Source organism: Dasypus novemcinctus, chromosome 27 (genome assembly GCF_030445035.2).
Source record: "Dasypus novemcinctus isolate mDasNov1 chromosome 27, mDasNov1.1.hap2, whole genome shotgun sequence".
In the NCBI taxonomy this organism is placed as follows: Eukaryota; Metazoa; Chordata; class Mammalia; order Cingulata; family Dasypodidae; genus Dasypus; species Dasypus novemcinctus.
This window is the reverse complement of record NC_080699.1, coordinates 7,271,581-7,296,586: the sequence shown is the minus strand read 5'-3', so window position 1 is coordinate 7,296,586 and position 25,006 is coordinate 7,271,581. Positions and strand designations below refer to the sequence as shown.

Below are 25,006 nucleotides of genomic sequence, written 5' to 3'. Positions count from 1 at the left end.
AACTACACAGAAAATCCCTGTCTTCGGTCTATTAAAAATCATTCACATTTGAGTATCATTTCCATCCAAGACATATAAACTTTAACAGCAAGGAAATTGTAGTTGGAGACTCTGAGAGGGCGCCAATTAATTACACCACTCTTTCTTACCCAAGCTTTGAACTAGTAGAGAAATAAAGCAGTTAGCTTAAAGGCCAGATGATCACCTCTAACACTGACGAAGTTCAAGTTGGATGAGGGCTCTGGGTCTCTTAGCCGAGGGGCTCCCTAATACTGAACCCCAGAGTGAGAGGCGTACCCTTCAATGACCAGACAGTGGTGGGCCTGGGGGGTCCCCCACAGGGAGGGCAGGGCCAGCCGGTGCCTGGCCATGGGTGGGCCGGCCCACGTGTGCCCAGGTACCCGATGGAGCACCCTGAAGTTGCCCCACCTGCCCAGGAGGAAAACGACTGCGGGGTGGAAATAGGTTTGGTTATCCACTCACAGACTTTCCCTCCTTGTAGAATCCTGGTGTAGGGCAAATAGATTCCCTCTGCATACTTGTTTTAAATCGTCGGGTAAGAAGCCAGTAGCAACGGACCCTGTAATGGTTTGTTGGCTGTATTACTTCAGGGTTCCTTTTTATCATTAATTTTTAGTATTTTAATGTTTAATAAAATTTAAAAACTATACAAAGTTAAAAAAATTCAAAGCTGTCTACCTATATACAGTACTTACTTATATCCCGAGAAATATAAAAAGGAAACTGCCATTACTAGTATCTTGTTAGCCTTTCCTAATTCCACCTCTCAGCAAATAAGCAAATACAAATTTATAATCTTATTTTCCCCCTTTCTTACAAACTGTTTTGCATCTTTCCTCATAATGGTTCCTTAATTGGGTTTCAGATGACTTGACATAAGGCCAGAAAATTCATAAATGAATTTTCACTGCAATTTGTAATAAAAATGGACTTGCTTAGTGACCCATAAAAATTACTTCTAGCTAAGTTTAAATGGCTATAGGTATTCCGCAAGCACGAAATTACATGAGTCGCCTTTCTCTTTCATTTAGTTGAAGATTACATAGCGAAAGTTACCATTTATTATGTGCCTTTCACTTTCTAAATGCTGAACATATGTTGCTATGTTTAATTTTAACAGTAGATTGGTAGGGAAGGTATTATCTCATTTTAAAAATGGGAAAATGAAGCTGCAAGGGTAAATAACTTGTGCAAACTAGAATTTTTACAGGTATTTTCCTGGTCCCTGGTCTAAGCTTCTAACAATTATTCTGTACCCTCCTGGAAAACTGCCAGCAAGCCAAGGGGGTCTTCTGAATATATTCAGAAGTTTAGATATGCCTGACACTTCAGAAGCCCTTACGTTCAGAGCCTTCTATTTGGGAACGGGATTGTTAACGTAATTATATTTCTTTCCAAGAAAAGATGTTCTAAGTCTACAGCTTCAAGAAACCCACCCAAATCTTGTGTTTCTTTTTCCCTAGCCAGGATAAAGTGGGACCCCTCTGATCCTCAAATTATATCTGAAGGTCTTTACGCCATTGCTGTGGTTTTAAGTTTCTCCAGAATAGCGTATATTTTACCAGCGAATGAAAGCTTTGGACCTCTGCAAATATCACTTGGAAGAACAGTGAAAGACATCTTTAAGTTCATGGTCATATTTATCATGGTGTTTGTGGCCTTTATGATTGGGATGTTCAACCTCTACTCCTACTACATTGGTGCAAAGCAAAACGAAGCCTTCACAACGTATGTGCTCTCAGGTCTCTTGCTGATGGTGTGTGCAGATTAAATTAAATGCTAGTGTAACATGGTCGTGTATGTCCATGGGGTAATGTTGAGCTGCAGGCTTCCTCTCTAGATCCTCTTCTGCAAAATGTAAGGATTTTAAAATGAGTTGGAAGAACTCTAAAACATAGGTCCCTTCCTAATACGGAATAAGAATAGCTAACTTCTTTCGAGGTAGGTATTGTGATAAATACCTCACATGTGTTATGGGGTTATCCTTGTCTGACAAAAAGAAGAAAGTGAACTTTGGAATCGTTGAGGAATTTGCTGAATGTTGCCCAGCTAGCACGTGGGAGAACCAGGACCCGTGCCCCTGTCCACTGACTCCAGCGCCTGTGCTCTTAGCCCTGTGTCCCCCCGGCTTCCAGGAGATCCCTGGGGCACTGGCTAAGAGAACAGCCGCTTCCCGGGTCCACCATCCTGGGTTCATCACCGAGAAGGTCCAAGCCGTCAACAGGGACACAAGTTTTGACTTATGGTCACCACGGACACATCTGTGTTTATAAAGGTTTTATAAACATTAGGCCTTCAGTGTTACAGTGAGAAGCAGCGATGGAAGCATAACCTGTTGTTTCCCACATTCCTCTAAAGCGAGATTTGTCAAAAAATAAAACCACCTTGTTACACAAATGAGTTCAGCTTTAGTCAATGATTATGCCCAAAGCATTGAAATTCCTAAGACATATCAGCGATTTGGGCTGTGTGTATGTTGTCATTTTTCCTTAAGACACATACTATTATTAACTCTTCATTAGATATGAGTGGAAGTATAAAGGAACAATGAAAACTGAAAAAGACTCTAATAAATTGTGTTATTTAAGTAATAGTCCTAATACTTCTGTTGTCAAAACTATGGATTATTTAAATGTTAGTACCCTCGGCAATGAAGTTCTGTTAATGGCACTGACTGAATGCTCATGTGCCAGATACGGAGCCATGTGCCTCCAAACCCATTTTAGAGAGAAGAAAAAGGTTGAGAAGAAAAGAATTTTCTCAGGGATACTTAAACGAATTTGCAGACCCCAAATCATCTCAATTTTATTATGACACTGTTGTCTTTATTTATACACTTTCTGATTTCCTTTCTCGCTTTTATTTTTCCCCAGAGTTGAAGAGAGTTTTAAGACACTGTTCTGGGCCATATTTGGACTTTCTGAAGTGAAATCCGTGGTCATCAACTATAATCACAAATTCATTGAAAACACCGGTTATGTGCTCTATGGCGTCTATAATGTTACAATGGTCATTGTTTTGCTAAATATGTTAATTGCGATGATCAACAGCTCCTTCCAGGAGATTGAGGTATACCTGTAGTCTGTGCCACATGTTTCAGCTATCCCAGGACCACCTTGGCAGCGGGCAGGGAAGCCTGGACTGCTTTACCCATTTGGTTCTTTCCCTGTTTATATATTTGTTGAACCAGTATCTAGAAAGTTTGAACTCTTTTTCTTCCAAATGCAACTTCTCTGTGGTGGGGGAGCCAGGGAGAAGCAGCAGAGATGCTGTCTGATACGTCATTGTTTTCAGAAAACTTAAAAAATGACGTATCAGCATGAATTTGTTTTATATAAAAATTTTATTTACGAATCACTATTCCCCAAATCTTTCTTGAACACAGTTCAAAATTGAGCATTGTACAAATCGAGAGTGATATTCTAAATATTTATTCCAGAAATCTTGGTCTGTATCCCAAATTAATCTAATGAGTGATCTGCTGTAGAATAAAAGAATAATTCCTCAGGTTTTTCTAAAAGGAGGAAAATACATTTATCTCTTTCACTGTCTTTATAAACACATGCAAGTTTTGAAATCTGTAGTCCTGTTAGCCTGGTGAAATTATGTAATTCAGGAAAGTATGAACACTAACATTTTGAAAAAAATCATGGAGCAGTTTTTGGGTCTGAGAATGCAGTGATTGTGACTTCTATTTATTCCCACAGTATTAGGAGCATCTCGGTAATTCTGTTTGTGCATGCTCTTGCTGAATTCCCCTATGTATTTTGTATAGGATGATGCTGATGTGGAGTGGAAATTTGCAAGGGCCAAACTTTGGTTTTCCTACTTTGAGGAGGGGAGAACACTTCCTGTTCCTTTCAACCTGGTGCCAAGTCCAAAGTCCCTGTTTTATCTCTTACTGAAGCTTAAAAAGTGGATTTCTGAACTGTTCCAGGGACATAAAAAAGGTTTCCAGGAGGACACAGAGATGAACAAGGTAATTTGACTTGATAATTTAGAACATGGTTTTAAAATGCCGCCGCCACCGTGTGAGAAGAGGCAGCGCAGGAAGTCGTGTCTGCCCACTCCAAGTGCGGTCGTTTCGTACGGTCCCTCTGCTCGGCGCAAACTTGATGGGAAAGGCACATCCGAGTCAAGTGTGCGGGCTGCAGCATCTCATGCAGGACACCAAAGCTTTGCTGCAGCGAGGGAAGCCAGAGCAGAAGTAGCTTTGGGGTTCTGGGGATGGCAAACAATTTGTCTAGACAGTTAGGAAGAAGGCTTGCCTCCTGTTGATTGGACGGAAATTTGTCCGTCTTGTAGGGCCAGGTGGGCTTTAGTTTTATTGAGTCAAAGGTAATGAACTTGGTCTTGATTGGCTGAGACAGCCGCCTCCGTGGGGATTTCGAGAGAGAAAACTCCAGAGAGCGGGCTGTCTGGACTCAGAGGGTCCCCAGGCCTTTCTCTTTACCATTTTATCAATTTCCCCCCTTTTTGTTAGCCTCTTGTGTTTCATCACAGATTTCACTGGCTAGCTGGAGTTTGAGATTTTTGTCCCATCCATGCTGGTATCCTCAGTTGGTGGAGGTATGGTAGCACTTAAGTGTAGAGGGAGCCCACAAAGGCTGAGGGGGATGACGGTGATTAAGAGGATAGCAAGTGCCCCATAGGACTCCCCTGAGCCGAGAGCCCCGTGACCCTGGACCTCAGACCTCTCAGAGTGGGGAGGTCGGTCAGCCAATTTGGGCTACTTGTCTGGGACGGTCTTCTGTTGCCACTCCCTCTTGGTAAACCTCCTCTTGACTGTTACTTACAAATTCACAACACGGGTCTCCTCTCGTGCACACACCTCCTTGAGCAGCCAGAATGCAGGTGAAGGCTCATTGCTTTTGTAGCGTCATTTTGCGAAGTGCCAACACTTCGTCACTGGTGAGCTGATGGCCGGCCCCAGGTGAGAGATAGATTTCACCAACTCCAAGGCTGCCTCTTCTAATACCATGTGCAGTGTGATCAGGGGAGCAGAGCACCCCATGAGTTGAGCCTGGGTTATGGGTTTTTCTGTGATCCAGTGAGGGCTCTCTCTGGTCTGGCAGAAGTCTCTTCACAAGTTTTTGCAGTAAGGGAAAGGTCTAAGAGCCCTCCTGTTGCTAATTTTTCCTTTAGGAAGCTAATCATAAAGAGCAGTTTGGGGGAAGAGCCTAAGCTTATATATAGCAGGAACTAACCCAATTTACCAGGTAGTACTTTCTAGGTCTTGTGTCCACATACAAAATAGTGTCCTAGAAGAGCTTAGTAAGGGCATCCATTTCCTTTAGGACAGGGATTTTTAACCATTTTGCCCCATGGACTCCTTAGTAAGTCCACACTATACTGTCTGTTATTTAATAAATATATCCCACCCGCAGCAACACGTCCCCACAAGAATGTTTTTTAAATTCAAGCTCACTGACCCCTTGTGAAGAACCCCTGCTTTAGGGACTGGGGCACTGGCATGTAGAGCCAATTGGGTATAAACTCCAAAAGGAGAATCGTAGCCACCTTCATCTTCATGGTTATCTTATTATCTTAGTCCCATTTAACCAACAGTTTCTGTTGCTTGAACTTTCAGCAAGGTACTAGAAATTTGTACCTTGAGAGGAATAAGTTCTTCTGCTCTTAAAGTCCTGGGGCACTTGGAGAAAAATGGTGTCTCTAAGGGGGTCAGGCCCTTCCCATGTGCTCCTGGCTCCTGAAAGTAAAAATTCTCGCCATAGAGAAACTTGCATCTGTCTGGTTTCTAGTAAAAACACTACATCCCTGGGTTAGAGGCTACACTGTAAACCAGCTTCTGGGTGCTCTTAAGGTACAGCCCAGAATCATTCCACAAACGAGAGCTATTGGATTGGGTATCTGCCTTTTCCTGTCAGGGCCAAGTCTACAAGTATAAGGCAGTGGTTATTAGGGGAATACTGGTTTTAGGACGACAGGCAGTGACTCTGGTTTCATCTTCTGTATGGTGTTCTAGAAGGACAAATGAATTATGTTCAAGGTATGATGAGTACATAGAGAAGAAATAAGGTAAAGAGGAGACAAAAGAAGATCCTGGTGAAGGTAGGGTATTACTGTGGATGGGAGAATAAGCTTAGGAAATTCAGGTGTGTCCTGATCCGAGCTCTTGGGTAGAAGCTGTCTACTCAGATGCCGTCTGCTTGTGGAATCCCTGCGTCACTTTTAGCTTGAGAATCACAATGGGAGCAACCTCTCAAGAGCTTGCCGCAGGTTTTAGTTGTGAGAGAGTCACAGGGTCACTTCCCTGTGGTTTTACTGCCTTCTCTTCTAGGTTCTAAAGCAGTCTGTCCTGATACCTCTTCCAGAACATCGAGTCTGGGCTGAAAGTCAGTCATCAGTAGAGGGCGCTTCAGGAAGGGCAGCTGGGATCTGTGAATGGCGGACCCGGGTACATGCGATTAGAACCCTTCATAGTTAGGGACTTCAAACAGGCCAGTAAAGTAGGAGAAATGAGAAGCCTCGTGGGGCTTCCTGCTGTGACTTCATGGGGGGTGAGCTGGTGTTTTATCGAGAGAGGGATTCAAATAATTTCGGTGATGTAAGTTTTAAGGGACCATTTTTTCTTTCTACCTTTCATTAATACAGTTCTGGTAATTTGGAAGCCTCTCTCACTTGAGCGAGTAGCAGGATTTCCCCAGAAAGAGCAACTGAGGGCAGTAGCCTTGTGACAGAAAAAGCCTCTATCCATCCAGAACATAGACATACGATAATAAGGACACATTCAAATCCCATAGAGGGATGGAGCTATATAAAGTCTATTTGAAGATGTCCAAAAGGGCCCTGTTGGTCAAGGTGTGTGACACTGTCCCTCCTTTATAGTTTTACGGGGGTTATGTTAGTGGACAAGTAGAATGTAATTTATATACTCGTCTTGCTTCTCTCTTTATTTTTTCTTTTTTCGCTAAAGCTCTGACCTTTCGTTGGTTACAAGGACTTTCAGAGAAGCAACAGAATAAAGCAATGTAACAGACAAGGAAATTTGGTTGCTTTTGTGGCATGTAGCATTTTTTAAAAAACAATGAAATTATGACCGATAACACTGTACTGTTTTCTACTATCATGTAGATGGTTATCAGGACATATCATGACAGTAAGAACATTGTCAAGTCTTTAGGCAATTAATATCATCTCTAAATATTTATATGAATAACATTTTACTCATACAAATAATCCTCACATCCCTTTTAATTTGACAATACTTCCCATGCAACTCATATCAAATGAACCTGTTTCTAGCACTTCCTTTTTTATACGGTGAAAGAATAAACCCTTTTTGAGATTTTTTCCAGAGGACCCCTGGAAAATCACAAACAATTTGAAATAAAAAGATATCCTTTAGTGTTTGATTTTGAGAAGGCACAAAGCTAAAAGTTGTTCAGGAGGTTTGAACACTTGACTAATTAGGATCAAAGGTCACTGATAAACACTAATTGGTTACCTACTTAACCAAAGTAACTTTAAAAGATTTTAAAAATAAATGACATGATTGCAAAAAAGGAAATAAATTTAGAAGACTTGTACTCTTAAACAATAAAGGAAGATAAGGTCAATCTAAATATCAATGAGGATTTTATTCTGATACAGCATAGAATCTTTTTTTCTTCTAGGCAGGTTACTCAGATGGTTAAGAAAAATTTTGATAATCTCTCACTGAGAACAGAGAAATAATCCAAGAAAATTTCATCATTTTAATAGAGGGAAAACCGAATTCTAGTTTTTTATGAATATGTTGTTTGAAATGAAACTCTTTTAAACAGTCTTGACCATGTCAAATAAAATTCACTTCTACAAATCTTCTACAACTTTTTACATCCATTTAGGTTCTGTCCTACACTTTCCTATCATTCCTTCTGAAACACCCAGAAAAATTATTTTAGGCACAATTACTCTTTTTCCTTAACAAAAACCCACCCTGCATACCTTATGTACTTAATTTACAAAGAAACAATAACTCTTGAAATAAAGTTTGTCAGAACAATACTCAATTTGGTTAAATAAAAATTTATATTTTTCATTATTAAAATGCTAGCATATTTGATCAGCAAACCTGTATAAATTTAGGAAGAACATACCCTGGTAAAATAAAATTGAATGCTTGTACTTAACACTGATAGCTCAAAAGACATAGCTCTTTTTATTTAACTAATATTAAATTAGTCCTGTTTGCCAAAGGCTTACTAGATTATGTGCATTTGAATTTTTAAAACATTTGGATTTAATTCTATGAATACTTGTTTTTACAGTTTCTTTATATTCTGTAACTTTAGGAATATTAGTTTATATATAAGCATCTATTTATCCTTAAGCAATTTGAATAGAGCTCTTTTATGAATTTTTATTTAATTTGCTATTACCATCCAGAGGTCAAAAAACAAACATGAAACAAACTGAAAGATAGAAATAGAGAGATTGTAGCCTCAATAAATTTTTTTTCAGTCATGAGTCAGACATAAAAACACAGAAACACAAAACTCATTTATATAAAAGAACTGGCTTTATCTCCTTGCTCCACTCATATTTTTATCAGACTTTTTGTTCTTGGCCTATGGGACAAGTTGAGATTTAATTACCAGGCAAAAGTAAATGTGCTTCAAATGGCTAATTCCTGAGACATTGGGCTTCAAAGAGAAAGAGTTTATTGCCAGCACGTAGCAAGGAGATCAGATGCCTAGTGGTCTAAAATTTGTCTTCCCAAATCTGAGGAGTTTAGGGTTTTAATTGGATTCGAACAGGGGAGGGTAGAGTAGTTACCATCATATTCGCAAGTATACACAAGGGTGAGTCTAGTTTAGATAAACCATAAACCAGGGTGACCAGCCTAGGGAGTTCCAGTAACGTCAGGTATTAACTCTTGGCTTATTCTATACCATGCTGGAAAAAGTAAGAAAAGGCATCTATGTAATGATTCAGTAATCATAGCATTTGTTCATTTTTAACTCTTAGTTATAACTCCCCCCTTTTGTTTGTTCCTTCCTGTATTAGTCAGCCAAAGGGCTGCAGATTCAAACTACCAGAAATCTGTTGGCTTTTATAAAGGCTATTTGTCTGGGGTAAAAGCTTACAGTTACAAGGCCCTAAAGAGTCCAACTCAAGGTTACTTCCTTACCAACTCTGTTGCTACGTTGTGAAACAAGATGGCGGGTGACATCTGCAAGCCTTCAGCCTTCCTCTTCTCTCTTAAAGCTCCGTGGGTCCATCTGTAGGCTGGTATAGGGCTCGTCTCTCTTCCTGGGGTTAAGTGTTGCTCTGTTCTCTTCAGCTGCAAACTATCAGGCACATGGCTCATCTCTCTCAGTGGCCCCAGGATCCAAGTTCTCTCCTCTTCTGGGTCTATGGAGCTCTCTTCCTCTGTATCTTTTTCTGTGTTCTCCTTGAGTGAGCTTCCGTTCATACAGCCCACCAAGGGGGCAGGGACTCAACCCTGCACATCCTAGTGATGTGGTCGAGTCAAATCCCTGATCTTAACATAATCAAGTGAACATAAAACCTTTGAATTTAATACAAAGGGTATCACGCCCAGAGGAACAGACACGTTTACAAACATAATCAATATCTCTTTTTGGAATTCATAAATAGTATCAAACTGCTGTACTTCCCAAATCTTGGGGATACCTGGATGGCAACTGCTCTGACCTTTTCATGTTGAGAAGGGGCTTTGAGCCTAGGGGGTGGGGGAATGGAACTTCTTAAAGATTGTAGTTGTACATATTCCTTAACTTCAGGGTTTAGCTGGTGTATGAATGTTTTCTCAGTAATCCTGTTTTGACAAGGCTGGGATAAGAGATAAATATGCTTGTAATAGTTGAATTAAACCATGGTCCCTGTTCCTGCATGAGGCCAGCTAAATAAATCAAATACACCAAAGGGGGGGGGGTGTAGAACTAGCGTCTATTGCATTAATTTGACTTTTCATATGTTCTAATAATGTAGTTACATTAGATTCATCAGGTATATAAGTACAACCTTCAGTTTTTATCATAGCACATGTCCCTCCTTGTGAAGCTGTCAAAATATCTAAAGCCATTTGGTTTTGTAGTACTGCTTGACACATTAGTCATTTCTGTATTTAAGAAAGGTATACTGTTAAGGCTGTCATTTAAAGCCAGTTGTGTTAACTTTATCAAGGTTCTATCCTAACTTTGGCATCCTCTATGCCTAATGATGGTAGCAATATAGCCACTAGGTGATTGTACCAACGAGATACTGATCGGGCCCATCAATCTTTTAATAAAGACAGATTTGCTCCTGATGATAAAGTTTCATGACTACCTCTGGAGCCCAGGGAAATCCTGAAGTATATATGCCTATCCAACTTGGGGGCAACCCCATTAAGTCGGTGCTGCATAAACATTGAGTTCTGTTTGGAGCAACCCAGCAAACCTCAGGTCTACTAATCTGTCCACACCAGTCACTTTGTTGTAATACTGTGGTTTGAAGACATTGTTCTGGAGGCATCCATTCCATTTTTCTTGCATTAAAGGGATTATGTTGCTGAGAGAGGCTTTGTTGTCCCACCATAGGCAGTGTTAGCCATACCATGCCAGTCCAAAGTTGCAAATGCCCCTCTTTTTTTCTAATAGATGTTCAGCCTTATTGACTAAATGGTTTACATATTGAATGGCTCTTCTCTATTGTCATACTATAAGAAAAATAAATTCAATGTCCTGGGGTTTCCACATTAATTGGCCATTTCTTTGGATCTGCATTAGGTATATCTATTGTATCTGGGTCCCTTTCTGTTTTTGCATCATTTTGATTAACTTTCTTAGTTCTTTCCAGTCAGTTCTCTGGAAGGGGCTGTCCATCAAGGTAATGAGGAAACACTAGATACAGATAATTGGCAACATACCCAACAATCTGATCATTTCATAGATTTGTATAAAAGTGTGCCCATGGCAAAAAAAAATTAGTGTTTGACAATATGTCAGTTCCTTGGGTGTGGCAGGAGCGGTCTGAGCCTGGCCGAGGGACGGGCGGCCGTGGGCCAGGCGACTCTTCCCGGAGGCGAGGGCGAGGCGGGAGACTTGGCGGAGTCTCCGGCGGAGGCGTGCAAGGTGTGGAGGGCGGCGGGGATGAAGGAGACGAGACACACACTTGTGGAGCTGTAACAGAGCCGTTTATTCAGGAATGTACAGAGGTTATATAGGGCTGTGGCGGGGGCGGGCAGGGTTCTTGCTGGGATGCCGTATAAGGCGTGCGGGGGAGACTTTCGATGAGGATCGGTAAGGAGCAACACGGAACTGCCAGGAGGGGGGGTACGGGAAGGGGCGGGAATGGCGTCACAGCGAGGGGAGGCGGGAAGAGGAGGGGGAAGGGGGAGTGGGGGAGCCGACCGGATGTTGCCTTTTGGCGGGAACAGTGGGCGTAGCCTAGGTGACTGGGCGGGCTTTGGAGCCGCATACCAACGGCCCGAGGACGTGGCATCCGTACTGGCCGCCTCGTAGTGGGCCTGGGCGGGCTGAGGGCTTGCGCCCTTACCAGCCCTTCCCTTGACCACTGGCTCCAGGTTACGCGTCTACCTTCCGCCAGGGCTGGCCCCTACTGAGGAGGAGGCTATCCCACATTTCCCCCTGGTTTTTTAATTAAAAGAACTGGGGGCTCCCCCTATAAAGAAAGGGGCAGGGTAGGGCGGAGAGGGGGGGGGGAAGGGTATAGGGAAGAGTCGGGTAGGGACTGTGTGGGGAGGGGGGTAGATGGACAGCTGATTGGGCTCGATTGGAGGGTGGCGAGAGTCTCTGGATGAAAACAAGTAAGGCAAAAAGTATGAAGTTATTGAGCGGCTGGGGGACAGCAGACAGTTCTGAAGTCATATGGCGGTTGTCTGGACGTCAGGACAGTAGGAGGGTTTAGTTCTTCTCTTCAGACGTGTGGGACGGGGCTGGGCAGGGGGGCCGTCTTCTGTAGCGAGTCGCTGGTACTGGATGCGCACGTAGGATGTGAAGACTGCATTTGCTTGGTCCTTGGCGAGCTGGATGATTTTTCTGACGGCCCAGGGACCTATAGTGAGGGCTAGGATGATTATGATTAGTGGACCCAGAAAGGGGAGGAGGTATGGAAGGAGGGTATGAAAGACTCCAGAAAAGTAGTTAGCTGCTTCGTGCTCTCTTTGGCGTCGCTCTAATCCTTCTCGGACCTTTCTTAGACTGTCCTCGGCGAGGCCCGTAGAGTTGGCATATATACAGCATTCTTCCCCAAGGGCGGCACAGAGGCCTCCCTCCTTGAGGAGAAGAAGGTCAAGGCCCCGGCGGTTCTGGAGGACTACCTCGGAAAGGGAGTTAAGAGAGTTTTTAAGATGGGAGATAGCTGTTTGGAGATGGGGGATGTCTTCATCGACAGCTTGTCTGAGGGAGGAAAGAGAAGAGGATTGCGTGGCGAGGGCGGCGACTCCTGTGCCTGCTCCGGCGAGACCTAGAAGGGTAGCAACAGTGAGGACAGTGATGGGCTCTCTTTTTTGCAGGTGAATGGGGAGATTTTGACCTTGCAAGCAGGAGAAGAACTCTTCGTTAGGATGGAAAAGTACTCGAGGGGCGAGAAGAATGAGCAGACAGGTTTCATTGGTGGCGTTGAGGGTGGCGACGTTGAGGCAGGGGGTTAATCCTGTGGATGTGCAAAGCCATTGGGAGGTGTTATGGGGGATTAAGAATTTGGCGGAAGCGCCAGGAGAGGAGTAGTTGGAGCAAGCTTTTAGGGGGGGATGGGAACCTTGGCGAGAATGAATGCAGCGCCCTGTGGAAGAAACGGATTGAAAGGTTAAGGGGACAGAGGAGGTGTTCCAGTTGCATTTTGCTGGATTCTGTTCAGAGGATTCACTGAAAGTGAGGTTAGTGGCAACAGGCTCGTACAGAGGAAGAGAGGGGGAGAGACAAAGCCAGCAGCTCGCAGTGAGGTCGGGGTGGGAGGTGTTCAGAGAGGTGTACGAGGCTTTGATTAGGTTGATGAGAGGGCTGGAATACCGAGTAGGGGGTAGGTGAAGCTTGAGGTTATGGGAGCTAGGGGAGACAGTTGTGAGAGAGGTGCCGGGCGAAGGAGAGGGCGAGGCAGAGCGGGGCGGAGAGAAGGGTTGTGCCTGTGGAGGATTGAGAACTTTATTTTGGCCAATGCTGCTTGCGATGGGGGTGGTGGGGTGTCTCTTCTGTATGGAGAAGAGGCTACCCCAATCATAGCCTTCCATGTAGAGGCGGATGCCATATGTGCGGCCACTAAGCCAGTTGTCCTCATTGGGGTTTTTAACTGTAAGGGTTATTTTGCGCCAATTTTGGTTTGTCCATGCTACTTGGAGGTGCTGATCTCTGTTGGGAGCTTTAGACCATCCGTAGGCTATTGTTTCGCACCCCCAGGAGGGGCAATAAAAATGCGAGGGGTCAGCACAGCCCCTGCCTGTGGAAGGACAGATGTAAAAGCCAGAAACGAGGTTGGATTGGCATTGATTACTTAGCCAATTATTGTCTAGATCTGCGAATAGAAAGAGATTACATATACGCACAGTAAGGGAAGGAGCGCCTGCTGTTATATTGAAGGCTAAGATTTTGTCTGGGCTGAAGGTTTTGAGTGTCCAATTGTAAGGTTGATGGGCGGGGTTGGCTTGACCTGTGGTAGCAAGAGAGAGGAGGAGGACAAGGAGGGGACTAGGGAGGGTGAGGGGGGTTGAGATGGGGGGTGTAGGGTTCTGGCTTGCCGGTATAGCTGCAGGAGGTTTGCAACTTCTGTTGCAGTGGGGTCTTCCGTTGGACAGGGAGGGTCGTGCAGGGTGACCTGGGTTACTCGGCGGATCAGGCTACGGAGTTGACGGCGTTCCTTCCGTTTCAAGCGAGGCTGTTGCTGGGGCGCAATTGGCGTTTCAGGTTGGGTTTGAGCCGGCTGTGGTGGGGGGGCTGGTGGAGGGATGCTGTGCCGGGCTTAATGCATCCTTGCCCTCAATCGGCGGCGCTCGCGTCGAGACAGACTGCTCAGCGGTGGCTGGTCGGACATTCCGCCCTGGGATCCAGATGGGGTGGGAGGCATTTTCTGGAAAAACACAAGAAAACCCTCTCCCTTGGGTGAGGAGGGGGCTGGGCCCCTTCCAGCTATTAGTTTCGGGGTCCTTTCAATAGACCATTGGGGCCTGGGTGGGCCAGTATGATGGCCCCCAATGTCTATGTAGGGGCGAGAGCCCTTTTTGTTAAATGTTAAGAGGTTTAGATGTATAAGGGCCGCGGTAACCAGGTCCCCCGGGGATGCTTGGGGGAGCATTGCCCTTTCTTTTTCTATTTGTGTTTGTAATTGGCGGTGCTGACTTTCAACGATGGCTTGCCCCTGAGGGTTGTAGGGGATGCCGAAGTGATGGGTGATGTTGTATAGCCGAAGAAAGGCAGCAAAGGAGGCACTGCGATAGGCAGGCCCATTGTCTGTTTTTATGTCCCAGGGAACTCCCATGAAGAGAATTCCTTGTCTTAAGGCTTTGACACAATGTTTGGCTGTTTCCCCAGCAAGGGGGACTGCATAGCACATGGCTGAGAAAGTGTCAATCATCACATGCACGTATTTGAGACGCCCAAAGGAGGGAACGTGTGTGACATCCATTTGCCATCTGGAGTTGGGCTTTAGGCCTCGCGGGTTGACCCCTTGAGGTTTAGGGGGCCAAGTGGCACGAAGAGCGCGCAGACAGCGCAATTGCGGACTAAGTGTTTGCAGGTGTTTAGAGGGAGTCCACACAGATGATGCAGAGATGTGGCTGAGAAGTGAAATTTGGAATGTAGCAGCTTGGCCTGGTTGATAGTGTCTCCCAGGGGGGCTGCCGAGATGGCCAGTACTGCTTGGTCATTTTGGGCTGAAACTGCTTGGTCTACTATATTATTGCTATTAGCTAAGGGCCCAGGGAGGCCCGAGTGACTACGGATGTGGCTAATGAACCAAGGATCCTGTCGGTGTTCTAAGATGCTCTGGAGGCCAGCAAGTGCTTTATCAATGGCTGAGTTCCCAGGAAAGAAGGTGGAAAAGGCTAGGACTCGGCAGACCTGATAGGTGTAAAGGCTGTCTGTGAAGATGTTTACCGGGTGGTCGCGGTGGTCTGCGAGCGCACAGGAGACTGCTAGGATCTCACCTACTTGGACAGAATGGAGGTTGACATATCCGGTCAGGCAGGGTTCGACGGCATTGGGGAGGTAGGAGAGGGTGGCAAACCGGGTTTTAGAGGCGTCTGTAAAGACGGTGATTGCCCCGGGGATGGGTGCAGAGGAGGGGAAGGGATGGAAGGGGCTGCGGAAGGGGAGCTTAGCCAGCCCTTGCAGCAGCCGGTGGCTAGGATAATGACAGCTGAACTCACCATGAAACCCTTCTAAAAGGATTTGCATGTCTGGGTTATCCCGTATGAGCAGGCTTGTTTGTCCGGCGTCTAGGGGCCAGACAATCTTTTTTGGTTGTGCCCCGAAGACATGGATAGCCAATGTCACTAGATCTGAAGCCAGGCTGATCCAGAGCCGCACTGCAGGGCAGATTTTTCTTAATCGGCTCTTGGCGGGATGCGCCCAGAGCAGGGGGCCATCTTGCCACAGGCAGCCCATGGGGGTCCTGGGCGTGGGGAGGACAAGTGCTATAAGATGGCTCTCTCTAGTACTAATTCTATGGAGGCAGCAGGTGGCGAGTGCCTTGTTGACGGCGGCTATGGCTTCCTTTGCCTCCTGGGTGAGTTTAATGCACCGGGAGACTGCTTGCGGCGGGGCTTCGGGGACACTTAATAGTGCAAAGAGTGGTTGGAGCTGTACGGTGGTAATGGGCAGCGCGGAGCGGAGCCAGTTAATTTGACTGCAGAGCTGTTGAAGTTCCATCAGAGTGACCCGGCCAGGGATGTCTAACTGGGGGGCGGATGGGGAAATGGTCTTATCAATAGTGAATCCCAAGAAGGTTAGGGGTGGTGTCATTTGGACTTTATCTGGTTGAACGGAAAGGCCTATATCAGCTAAGTTAGTTGTCAGGTCAGCAAGGATCTGAGGAAGAGCAGAGGCGTCTTCAGAGGCTACTAATATGTCATCCATGTAATGAATGAGCATAGCCTGCTCCCGTAGGGGGGCCACTGCATGGTTGACATACATCTGGCAGATAGCCGGACTGTTTTGCATCCCTTGCGGGAGGACCTTCCATTGGAACCTGCTGGCTGCGCCTGCATGATTGGGGACAGGAACAGTAAAGGCAAAGTGAGGGCGGTCCCGCTCATGTAATGGGATGGAAAAGAAGCAGTCTTTTATATCAATAGTGGCCACATGATAATGAACTGGAATGGCCATTGGATGGGGGAGTCCCGGTTGTGGGGAGCCCATAGGAAGAATATGCTTATAAATTTCTCTCAGATCATGGAGGAGTCTAAATTTCCCTGTGGACTTCTTTTGAATGACAAATACTGGTGAATTATAGGGGCTGGTAGAGGGTTCAATGTGGCCAGCGCTCAATTGTTCCTGAACGAGGGCGTGGAGCGCTGCTAGCTTATGTGTCGGGAGGGGCCACTGCTCCACCCATATGGGTTCCTCGGTATCCCACTGCAGAGGAACGGGTGCTGGAGGTGTTAAGCGAGCAGTGGCGTATATCATTGGGGGGGCTGCGTGGTAAGCACTGCCCCAGAGGCGGCGAGGATATCGCGGCCCCATAAGATTTGGTCTATGGTATGGAGGAATAATGGGCAGAAGGCGCCTGATCGGCCGTCTTCATCTTCCCATGTGAGGGGTCTCATAGCTTGTAATGAGGGAGAGGTGCCGGTGGCCCCGATTACCGAGGGGCCATCTAGGACCTGCCAAGGCATAGCCAGTTGGGTGGGCATGCAGGAGACCTCTGCCCCCGAATCAAGTGTACCTGTATACCATTGCCCCTCGATCTTTAATTTCTGAGTGGGCCTTTGTGGGGTAATGGGGACAGTCCATAAAAGCGTTTTGGGTGGCTCCCCCGGCGGGCCTGCAGGAGTGGCTTGGCTCTCATTTGCAGAGCCTGGTTCGGGAGGGGGCTCCGAGGGTGCCTCATTGGTCTGGATGATTCCTTTGGAAATAGTGTGCCAGCGATAAGGGCAATGCCAGTCTCTACAAGGAAACTGGGGGCAGTGGCCATTAATGACCCATGGAAAGGCATCTGAGTGAACTTTGTAGCGGGTGCCTCTTAGGGACGGGGCTGAGGCATGCCCCTTTGGAAGTTTAAAGGCTTGTTGGCCGGTTGTCCAGAGGGCATGGAACGGGGGGTGGATTGGCAGTCACGTGCCCAATGAAACCCCTTACCACAGCGAGGGCAGGGGGTAGTTGGTGGGCGGCCTCCTCGTGGCAAGGGCCGAGGGGGAGGCTTGCCCCTCAACAGCTGACTGGGGCCCTCTGGTGGCGGGGCCTTGTGAGGGCACTCTCGAGCAAAGTGCCCGGTTTCGCCACAGCGGAAGCAGCCGGCGGTAGCCGCTAGTGCTGCAGTGACAGCCCCGGAAACCGCATTAGCGAGGGCTGTGGCGGATGGGTCGAGGCCGCTACAGGCAAGGACCCAGTCATGGATACCCTTGTCTCGCACTGGAAGGATGGCTTGTTTACATATTGGATTGCCCCTTCTAGGATTAACTCGTGCGCCAATGCCAATTGCGCCTGGGGGTCATGAACCTTGCGGGAGCAGGTGTCCTCGACCCTTGAGACAAAGGTGGCAAATGGCTCGTCCCGGCCTTGGGTTAACTTTGCAAACTCTTCGGGTTTGCTAGCCGAGCAGTTGCGGAAGGCTCGCAAGGTGACGTCTCGAAGAATTGGCCAGAAGTCAGCCGGGACCTGCTGGTAAGCGGTCGCCTGGACAAAGTCACCTGTACCCGTATAGGCATCAGGAGGGTGGAGGATTCCCGTGGCTGCGTTCTGAGAGATTTGCCTCTCTGCCTCTGCTTGGAAGTGGGCGCGCCAATCGACAAATTGCCCGGGGTTTAATATGGCCCGGGCGAGGGAGGTCCAATCTTGGGGGAGACAGAGGTCCATGCCGATGTCCTGCATGAGCTGGATGGCATAGGGACTACCCAATCCGTCCTCCCTGACAGCTTTCTGGAGCTGTTTAACTGTTTCGGAATCGATTGGGTACCAGTCGTAGGGGCGATTAGCGGTAGGGGCAATATTCAAGGGAAAACAGCTGAGAGAGGGAGGCCCGCGAGAGGGAGGGATGTTGGAGGCAAGCTGGAAACGGGGGGAGGGCGTGGGTGCAGAGTGAGGGGGCCCGGTCCATTGACTTGCCGCTGGGGCTTGTGATCCCAGCGATCACAAGATGGCGGCGCAGAGGGCGCGGCCGAGGCGTAAGATGGCGGACAGGCCCCGCCCTCAGAAAGGGAGGGGTAGAGTGCGCGCGCCTGGGGGTGTGGTGGGGAAGTGACATCATGGTCGGGGTAGTTCTCCTTTTTGGCGCCCTTTTTGGCCGAAGGAGAAGGAGGAAGTGCGCCATCTTGATGAGGTCTCGTGTTGTCTTGTCTAGGCAGGTGGAGTTCGAGCGCATTGTTAAGTTGCTCGACTAGAGACTCTGTATCTGAAGGGGGGTCTGAGTCAAAATCATTGTCCTCCATGGCCGCTTGGGCCGATAGGGCCTCCTTTGATTTACTGGGGCCCCTATCTGGGGGACGAGAGCCCTGTAGGCAGGAGCGAATGGTTATTAGGGTGGGCAGCATGCCGGGAGGGAACCGCTTCCCTTCATGCTCCATGGCGGAGGCGACCCGATCGATTAAGCGATCATACGTGATAGGGTCCCAGAGGTGGCAAGTGGAAAGCCATGGATTAAAAGGCAAGAGAAGGTCCCAATAAACTTGCAGTTGTCGAACGGAGACCTTACAGCGGTGAGTATCTAAAAGTCCCGCCAAGGCACGGACCTGAGGCGCTTGCCGGGCAGATAGCCGGTTGCCCATGATATTGCCCTAGAGGGTGAAAAAGGCTAGAAGGGCCGAGACTACAAGGCTAAGAGAGGCGAGGAGAGCAAAGAACAATACTCTTTGGCGACAGGACCAATCCGAGGGAGCGAGTTCAGCAAGACACCAAGCGCCGATTAGAGGGACGATTATACAGACAACAACACCGAAGACACGAAGAGGTAGCGGGGAATTGTGCAGTAGAACAGGTGGGGGAGAAACAAGCTGGGGCGTAGGAGTCATGAAAGTGAGGCTCTCTGAATTGGGCGTGTGGGGAGAGGCGGCCCCAGGATGGGGGCCGCAAAGGGCGAGGAGAGGCGGCCCTGGAGTGGGGGCGGCGAAGGAGGGGCCCTTACCTTGCAGGCGAAAGGAGAGGGGAAGTGGAGAGGCGTCCGGGAGAGCAGACTCTGGGCTGGACCGCTGCGCGAGGGCGAAGATTCCTCACACGGGGCACCAGTTGTGGCAGCGGCGGTCTGAGCCTGGCCGAGGGACGGGCGGCCGTGGGCCAGGCGGTTCTTCCCAGAGGCGAGGGCGAGGCGGGAGACTTGGCCGAGTCTCCGGCGGAGGCGTGCAAGGTGTGGAGGGCGGCGGGGAGGAAGGAGACGAGACACACACTTGTGGAGCTGTAACAGAGCCGTTTATTGGGGAATGTACAGAGGTTATATAGGGCTGTGGCGGGGGCGGGCAGAGTTCTGGCTGGGATGCCGTATAAGGCATGCTGGGGAGACTTTCGATGAGGATTGGTAAGGAGCAACACGGAACTGCCAGGAGGGGGGGTACGGGAAGGGGCGGGAATGGCGTCACAGCGAGGGAAGGCGGGAAGAGGAGGGGGAAGGGGGAGTGGGGGAGCCGTCCGGATGTTGCCTTTTGGCGGGAACAGTGGGCGTAGCCTAGGTGACTGGGCGGGCTTTGGAGCCGCATACCAACGGCCCGAGGACGTGGCATCCGTACTGGCCGCCTCGTAGTGGGCCTGGGCGGGCTGAGGGCTTGCGCCCGTACCAGCCCTTCCCTTGACCACTGGCTCCAGGTTACGCGTCTACCTTCCGCCAGGGCTGGCCCCTACTGAGGAGGAGGCTATCCCACACTTGGGCTATACCATAGCAAGGATAAAAACAAGGATATAAGTCCAGAAATACATGTTGGGAAGAGTCTAATAATTTTATCCAGTAATTAGCTATTGGCTACATGTAAAAGTATTGTACTCTTTAGGCAACGTATGTCTGTTAAAGTTTTGGATGTACTTATCATTTCTTACCTGTTCTCCTGAAGATGTATTTTAAATCTTCTAGAAGTTCACACTGATATCTGTCTTTGGAAAGTTCATCAGCTTCCTCTCCTCCTTCACAATCTCTGGCAGTTTGTTCATGGGTGTTGGTTCTGTGAAGGAATCTGGGAGAGAAGGACTAGTTATCCTAACATGGCGGATCCATGGTTTCACTCCAATCAATTTGACAGAGAGTGAGTAGTTATTGAAACTTCATGGGGACCTTCCCACTTAGGTTCCAACTGGTCTATTGCATGCAGACTTCCCCATTTCCTTAAAAGACCTCTGTCCCCAGGCTTACAATGACGTAGGGGACATCTGTAGGAAAAGTCACTTGAGGCATAATGGCAAATTGCCTCTAATATGACTGAAACACTTTTTAGTTTCTAATTCTTGGACTTGTTCGGTCCTGATAAATATACCCCCTTGCTTTAGGAATGTCTCACATGGACCTCTTTAAATGGGCTCAAAATGGAGCCTGCTTCTGGGGCTGCACTTACCTGCATCAAAGCCACTGGGGATAACTTGTCGCATGAAAGATGAGTCTCCTGACAGAGTTTAGCTGCTGTTTTCTTCAGAATGTGACTAATAATTTCTGTTTTCTCGGTAGATTGTAGTCTCCAAGATGCAAGTAATTTCCAATGAACGTTCACCGCTCCTGACAGTTCCTGTGAAATTTTTGAGGGACCCCCTCCCCCCCAGTTAAAACTGTGTATTGAAAATAGAGTCCAAACCATGGGGCTGATTTCCTTCAAGAGCACTAGGTTACCTCTGAGACTTGCGCCGTCCTGTATGGAAAGGCTTCTACCCATCCTGTAAATGTATCTACAAATCAAGATGATTTTTATAATTTCCACATGCTTTTGGCATAACAGTAAAGTCTATTTGCCAGTCCTCCTCTGATGGTACTTTAACTCCTTTTACCGGGGATGGAGGCCTGGGGTTTTGTTTTTTTTAGCACAAGTTAAACAATTTCGTGTTATTTCATGAATAGCTTTTTGCATTTTAGGTCCTATCCTTTAGCTCGTCAATCGCTGATACATGGCATCTCTACCATAATGAAGGCTTTGATGGAAATAAGTAAAAACTCTGTCCACTAACTGTTCAGGAATAAGGATCACTCTGTCTTTATTATAACTCCATCCTCCCTCAGTTCCTCTAAATGGAAGGTTTGATTGAGAACTGGTATCTGTTTCTTTTAAGGAAAAGCCCCACTTCTGCTCTCAATAAATCATGAGCTGAATACTCAAGATAAAAAATTTTTAGTCTTATATCCGATATCAGAGAAAATACTATTGATGACGGTGAAGGTTTTAATTTGGCTGCTGCTTTTGCTTCTAAATCTGCTGTTTTGGTTACCTTCAGTAGAGCCTATTTCTCCTTTCTGATGACTGTAACAATGTATTATGGCAACTTCTTTGGACAACATTGCTGCTTCTAAGACTAGGATTATGTCTAATTTCCTTTTACCAGATGTTAAGAGTCCTCCTTCCTTCCAGATGGTTCCATGAGCGCGAGCTCTATTAAAAGCATACTTCAATATGTTTATTCGCTGTTCCCTTCCCAGCCGTAAAGCCCTGGTGTGTGCATTAAGGCTGCCCGCTGTGCGGATGTACCTGGTGTGAGGGCCTCACTCTCCAGCTTGTAGAGTTAGCACTGCATAACCAGCTTTTTGAGGTCCTTGGTCAGCGTATGTCTCAACGTTTGGATGCTCTGAAGTTTGGTCAACTAAATCTGGATGGCCGGAATAAACTTCAATCATTAGTATACAATCATGCTCAGGTTCCCCCTTTCCACTTGGTAGTAAAGGAACCAGATTTAAACTAGAAGAAGCTTTTGGGTGAGTTTGGGTTATCTTGCAGAGTAGCCTGATATTCACCTCATTGTCCAGCAGTGAGTCAATATTCGCCTTTCTGTTCTAACAAGGGCAGGACACGGTGAGGCACATGCACAGTGGTGGGTTGTCCTACGTGGATTTTCCGCTTATCTGAGAATGTCCCAGGTGGCTGCTACAGCCCTGAGGTACACTGACCAACCTTGGGTAGTGTCCAATTGTCTAGAAAAATAGCCTACTGATGCCTGGCATTTCCTAAATTTTTTTTTTTTAAGATTTATTTATCCCTCTGCCCCCTTGCCCCATTGTTTGTCCTCACTGTCTGCTCTCTGTGTCCATTCACTGTGTCCTCTCTGTGTCTGCTTGTCTTCTCTTTAGGAGGCACCAGGAACCAAAACTGGGACCTCCCATGTGGGAGAGAGGCACTCAGTAGCTTGAGCCACCTCAGCTCCCTACTTTGTTTTTGTTGTCTCATTGTGTTTCTTCTGTGTCTCCTTGTTGTGTCATCTTGCCATGCCAGCCCATCATGCCAGCTTGCTGTCTTGCTCATCTTCTCCAGGAGGCACCAGGAACTGTACTGGGACCTCCCATGTAGTAGGCAGGAGTTCAGTCGCTTGAGCCACATCCGCTTCCCTGGTGTTTCCTAATTTTGGAATAAGTACCCTTCATCCAATTCCTTGCCTTTCAGGTAGGAAAAGGTGAAAATACTTTCTCAGGTCCAGGAACCCTAAAAGTTGCCTTTTTATTTTCTGGAAGACATTTTTACATTCTGTCGTCCAATCTAGAGTTTCCTGCTTGGACCCACTCAGGGGTTTAATATAAGGGTTCAGCTATGAGTCCAAAATTATGCCTCCAAATTCTACAGAATCCTGCCATTCCAAGAGTCCTCAAAGCTGCCTCCTTGTAAATGGCTCTGCCACTCGGGTAAAGTTTCCCTCCAATCTGGCAATAGATTTCTCTGTCCTATGGATAGTTCAAAGCCTAACTATTTCACTGAGGTTTGTGAAATTTGAGCCTTGCTCTTTGAGACTTCAGAACCTCGGTCTGGCAAGAAATTCAGTTTGGATGGTGTTCTTCTCTGGTAATTTTCTGGTTTGGCAATTAAGATAACATCTGCATTCGGTAATAATACTCCTTCTTGTAAGTGTAATTCCTTTAAATCTGTAACTAACACTTATCCAAATAATATGGGAGCATTCTTAAAACCTCGTGGAAGAACAGTCCACCAGTACTGTTGTATGTGTGTGATGGGGTCTTCCCAGTCAAAAGCAAAATGTTCTTGAGATCCTGGGAAAAGGAGAAGCAGTAAAATCATCTTTTAAATCAAAGACCATGAACCAACGGTGACCTCTCCCGATAATGTAGTGAGTGGAGTAGATTGCAACTACTGGGTGGATGTCTTCTGCAGGTTGATTAACAGCTGGGAGATATTGCCCAAACTAGTGTTCACATAGGGTGCCAGTAATATTGGAGTGGTATATGGAGATTGACAGGTCGTATTAACTGATGCTTCCCAAACGTCTGCATTAAGGGAGAAGTTCCTTCTCCACATTCTAGTTTGAGTATTGTTTAATATCAGGTACAGTAGCTGGATTTTGGAGTTTCACTGGAATCAGTTTCACCATTTGTGCACCTTCAGGTTTTCCATTAGCCCACACCTGATTTTACAGCTTTGGGGATTTCTTCTGGGATAGGCCTGATCTGCTCCTCTTCCTCAGCCAGCAGCGGTGCATGGCCTGGAGGCCCTTCCGTCAACAAGCAGAATGGAGAAAAGGTTATCTGGGCATTTAATTTGATTAGCAGGTCTCTTCCCAGCATTGGAACTGGACATTAGGGTACATAGAGAAAACTGTGCTTTAAATTTCTGGTTCCAGTCTGACAGTCTAGCAGCTGTAAAAATGGCTTATTTACACTTTACTCCCGTTATAGTAACTGATTGGCTAGAAATCACATTAGGTTTTTAAAATACCGAGTAAACAATCAGTAATTGTTTCCCACCCGTATTGCTACCCGAGGCTCTTGGTGGGACATCAGCTGGCCTGAAGCCTAAATCCGTCTCCCTGAATTTGAGGAGCGCAGGGTTTTTATGGGTTTCAGCAGGGGGTGGTGGCAAGGCTACCATCACAATGGCCAGTACACACAAGGGAGGGACCAGCTTGGCAAAGTTCAGTTACTACAGGTATTACCTTTTGGCTTGTTCTATAATATACTGGAAATATAAGAAAAAGCATCTATCTTACTACTCAATAATCATAATCATTTGTGAAATCTTAACTCTTGGTTACAATTATTGCTTTACTATGAGGGCGAAGGCTTTCCCATCGTCATCTGTGGAGGAGACTTTTCCAATTTCCTTTTAATCTTATAGAAACTTTGTCCTTTCTGACTCTCAGTGCAGCTTGGGAGTCGCACCGAGGCAGCATGCCAAGGTCCCTCCGGCCAGGGATGTCGATGATAGAGCCCCTCCCAGCAGTGAGTCAGACCCCACACAGGTGCAGGGGCCCAGGTCCACATAGACCCAAGCCGCTGAGTCATGCTGCATGCAAAGGGGCCCCCAAGGAGGAAAAAAGGAGGGAGAGCGAGACCATGGCAGAACTGTTGGCTAGGAGTACGCACATCACTCCAGTTCCTGGGGGCTGGGCCACCTACATGCAAAATAGAATTTTCTGGAATGACCCACTTTTCTGGATTGACCCGCCTGGTGCCCCAAGGGGGGACACCCTAGTGGGGAAGAAGCTAGAGGTAGAAAAACCCCACAGAAACAAAAGGCAGGGGAGGGCTGAACTGAACTTCTGTAAGATGGGATGGGTCCTAGAACTGAAAAATTCTAAGGAGAGAGGGGCACTGAGTGAGTGGAAGAATTTAAACATCATAGGAGCTGGGGAGAAAATTCTACACACAGAAAAACAGAAGGATCAAGATTTCTGGAGAAGGAACAAATGAAAAGCTTTCTCCTGGAGGTGAAACAATCGCAGAAAAAGTGCAATCTTAAAAATTGTGC

At 46.9% G+C, this 25,006-nt stretch overlaps 1 protein-coding gene and 1 long non-coding RNA gene across 2 annotated transcripts in view; one reads left to right on the top strand and one right to left on the bottom strand.

Moving 5' to 3' along the window:
* Positions 1-25,006, top strand: part of TRPC6 (transient receptor potential cation channel subfamily C member 6) — a 158,132-nt gene that overhangs the window by 108,028 nt on the left and 25,098 nt on the right. Inside the window, exons 7-9 of the mRNA XM_012521843.3 lie at positions 1,485-1,749; positions 2,895-3,090; positions 3,797-4,000. Coding sequence (XP_012377297.2) covers positions 1,485-1,749; positions 2,895-3,090; positions 3,797-4,000 — 665 coding nt within the window. The remainder of the gene's footprint in view (positions 1-1,484; positions 1,750-2,894; positions 3,091-3,796; positions 4,001-25,006) is intronic.
* The window catches only part of LOC139437746 (uncharacterized), a 147,513-nt gene continuing 141,770 nt past the window's right edge, over positions 19,264-25,006 (bottom strand). Inside the window, exons 5-6 of the long non-coding RNA XR_011647614.1 lie at positions 20,163-20,296; positions 19,264-19,530 (exon numbers count right to left, since the gene is read on the bottom strand). This is a non-coding gene — a long non-coding RNA (uncharacterized lncRNA). The remainder of the gene's footprint in view (positions 19,531-20,162; positions 20,297-25,006) is intronic.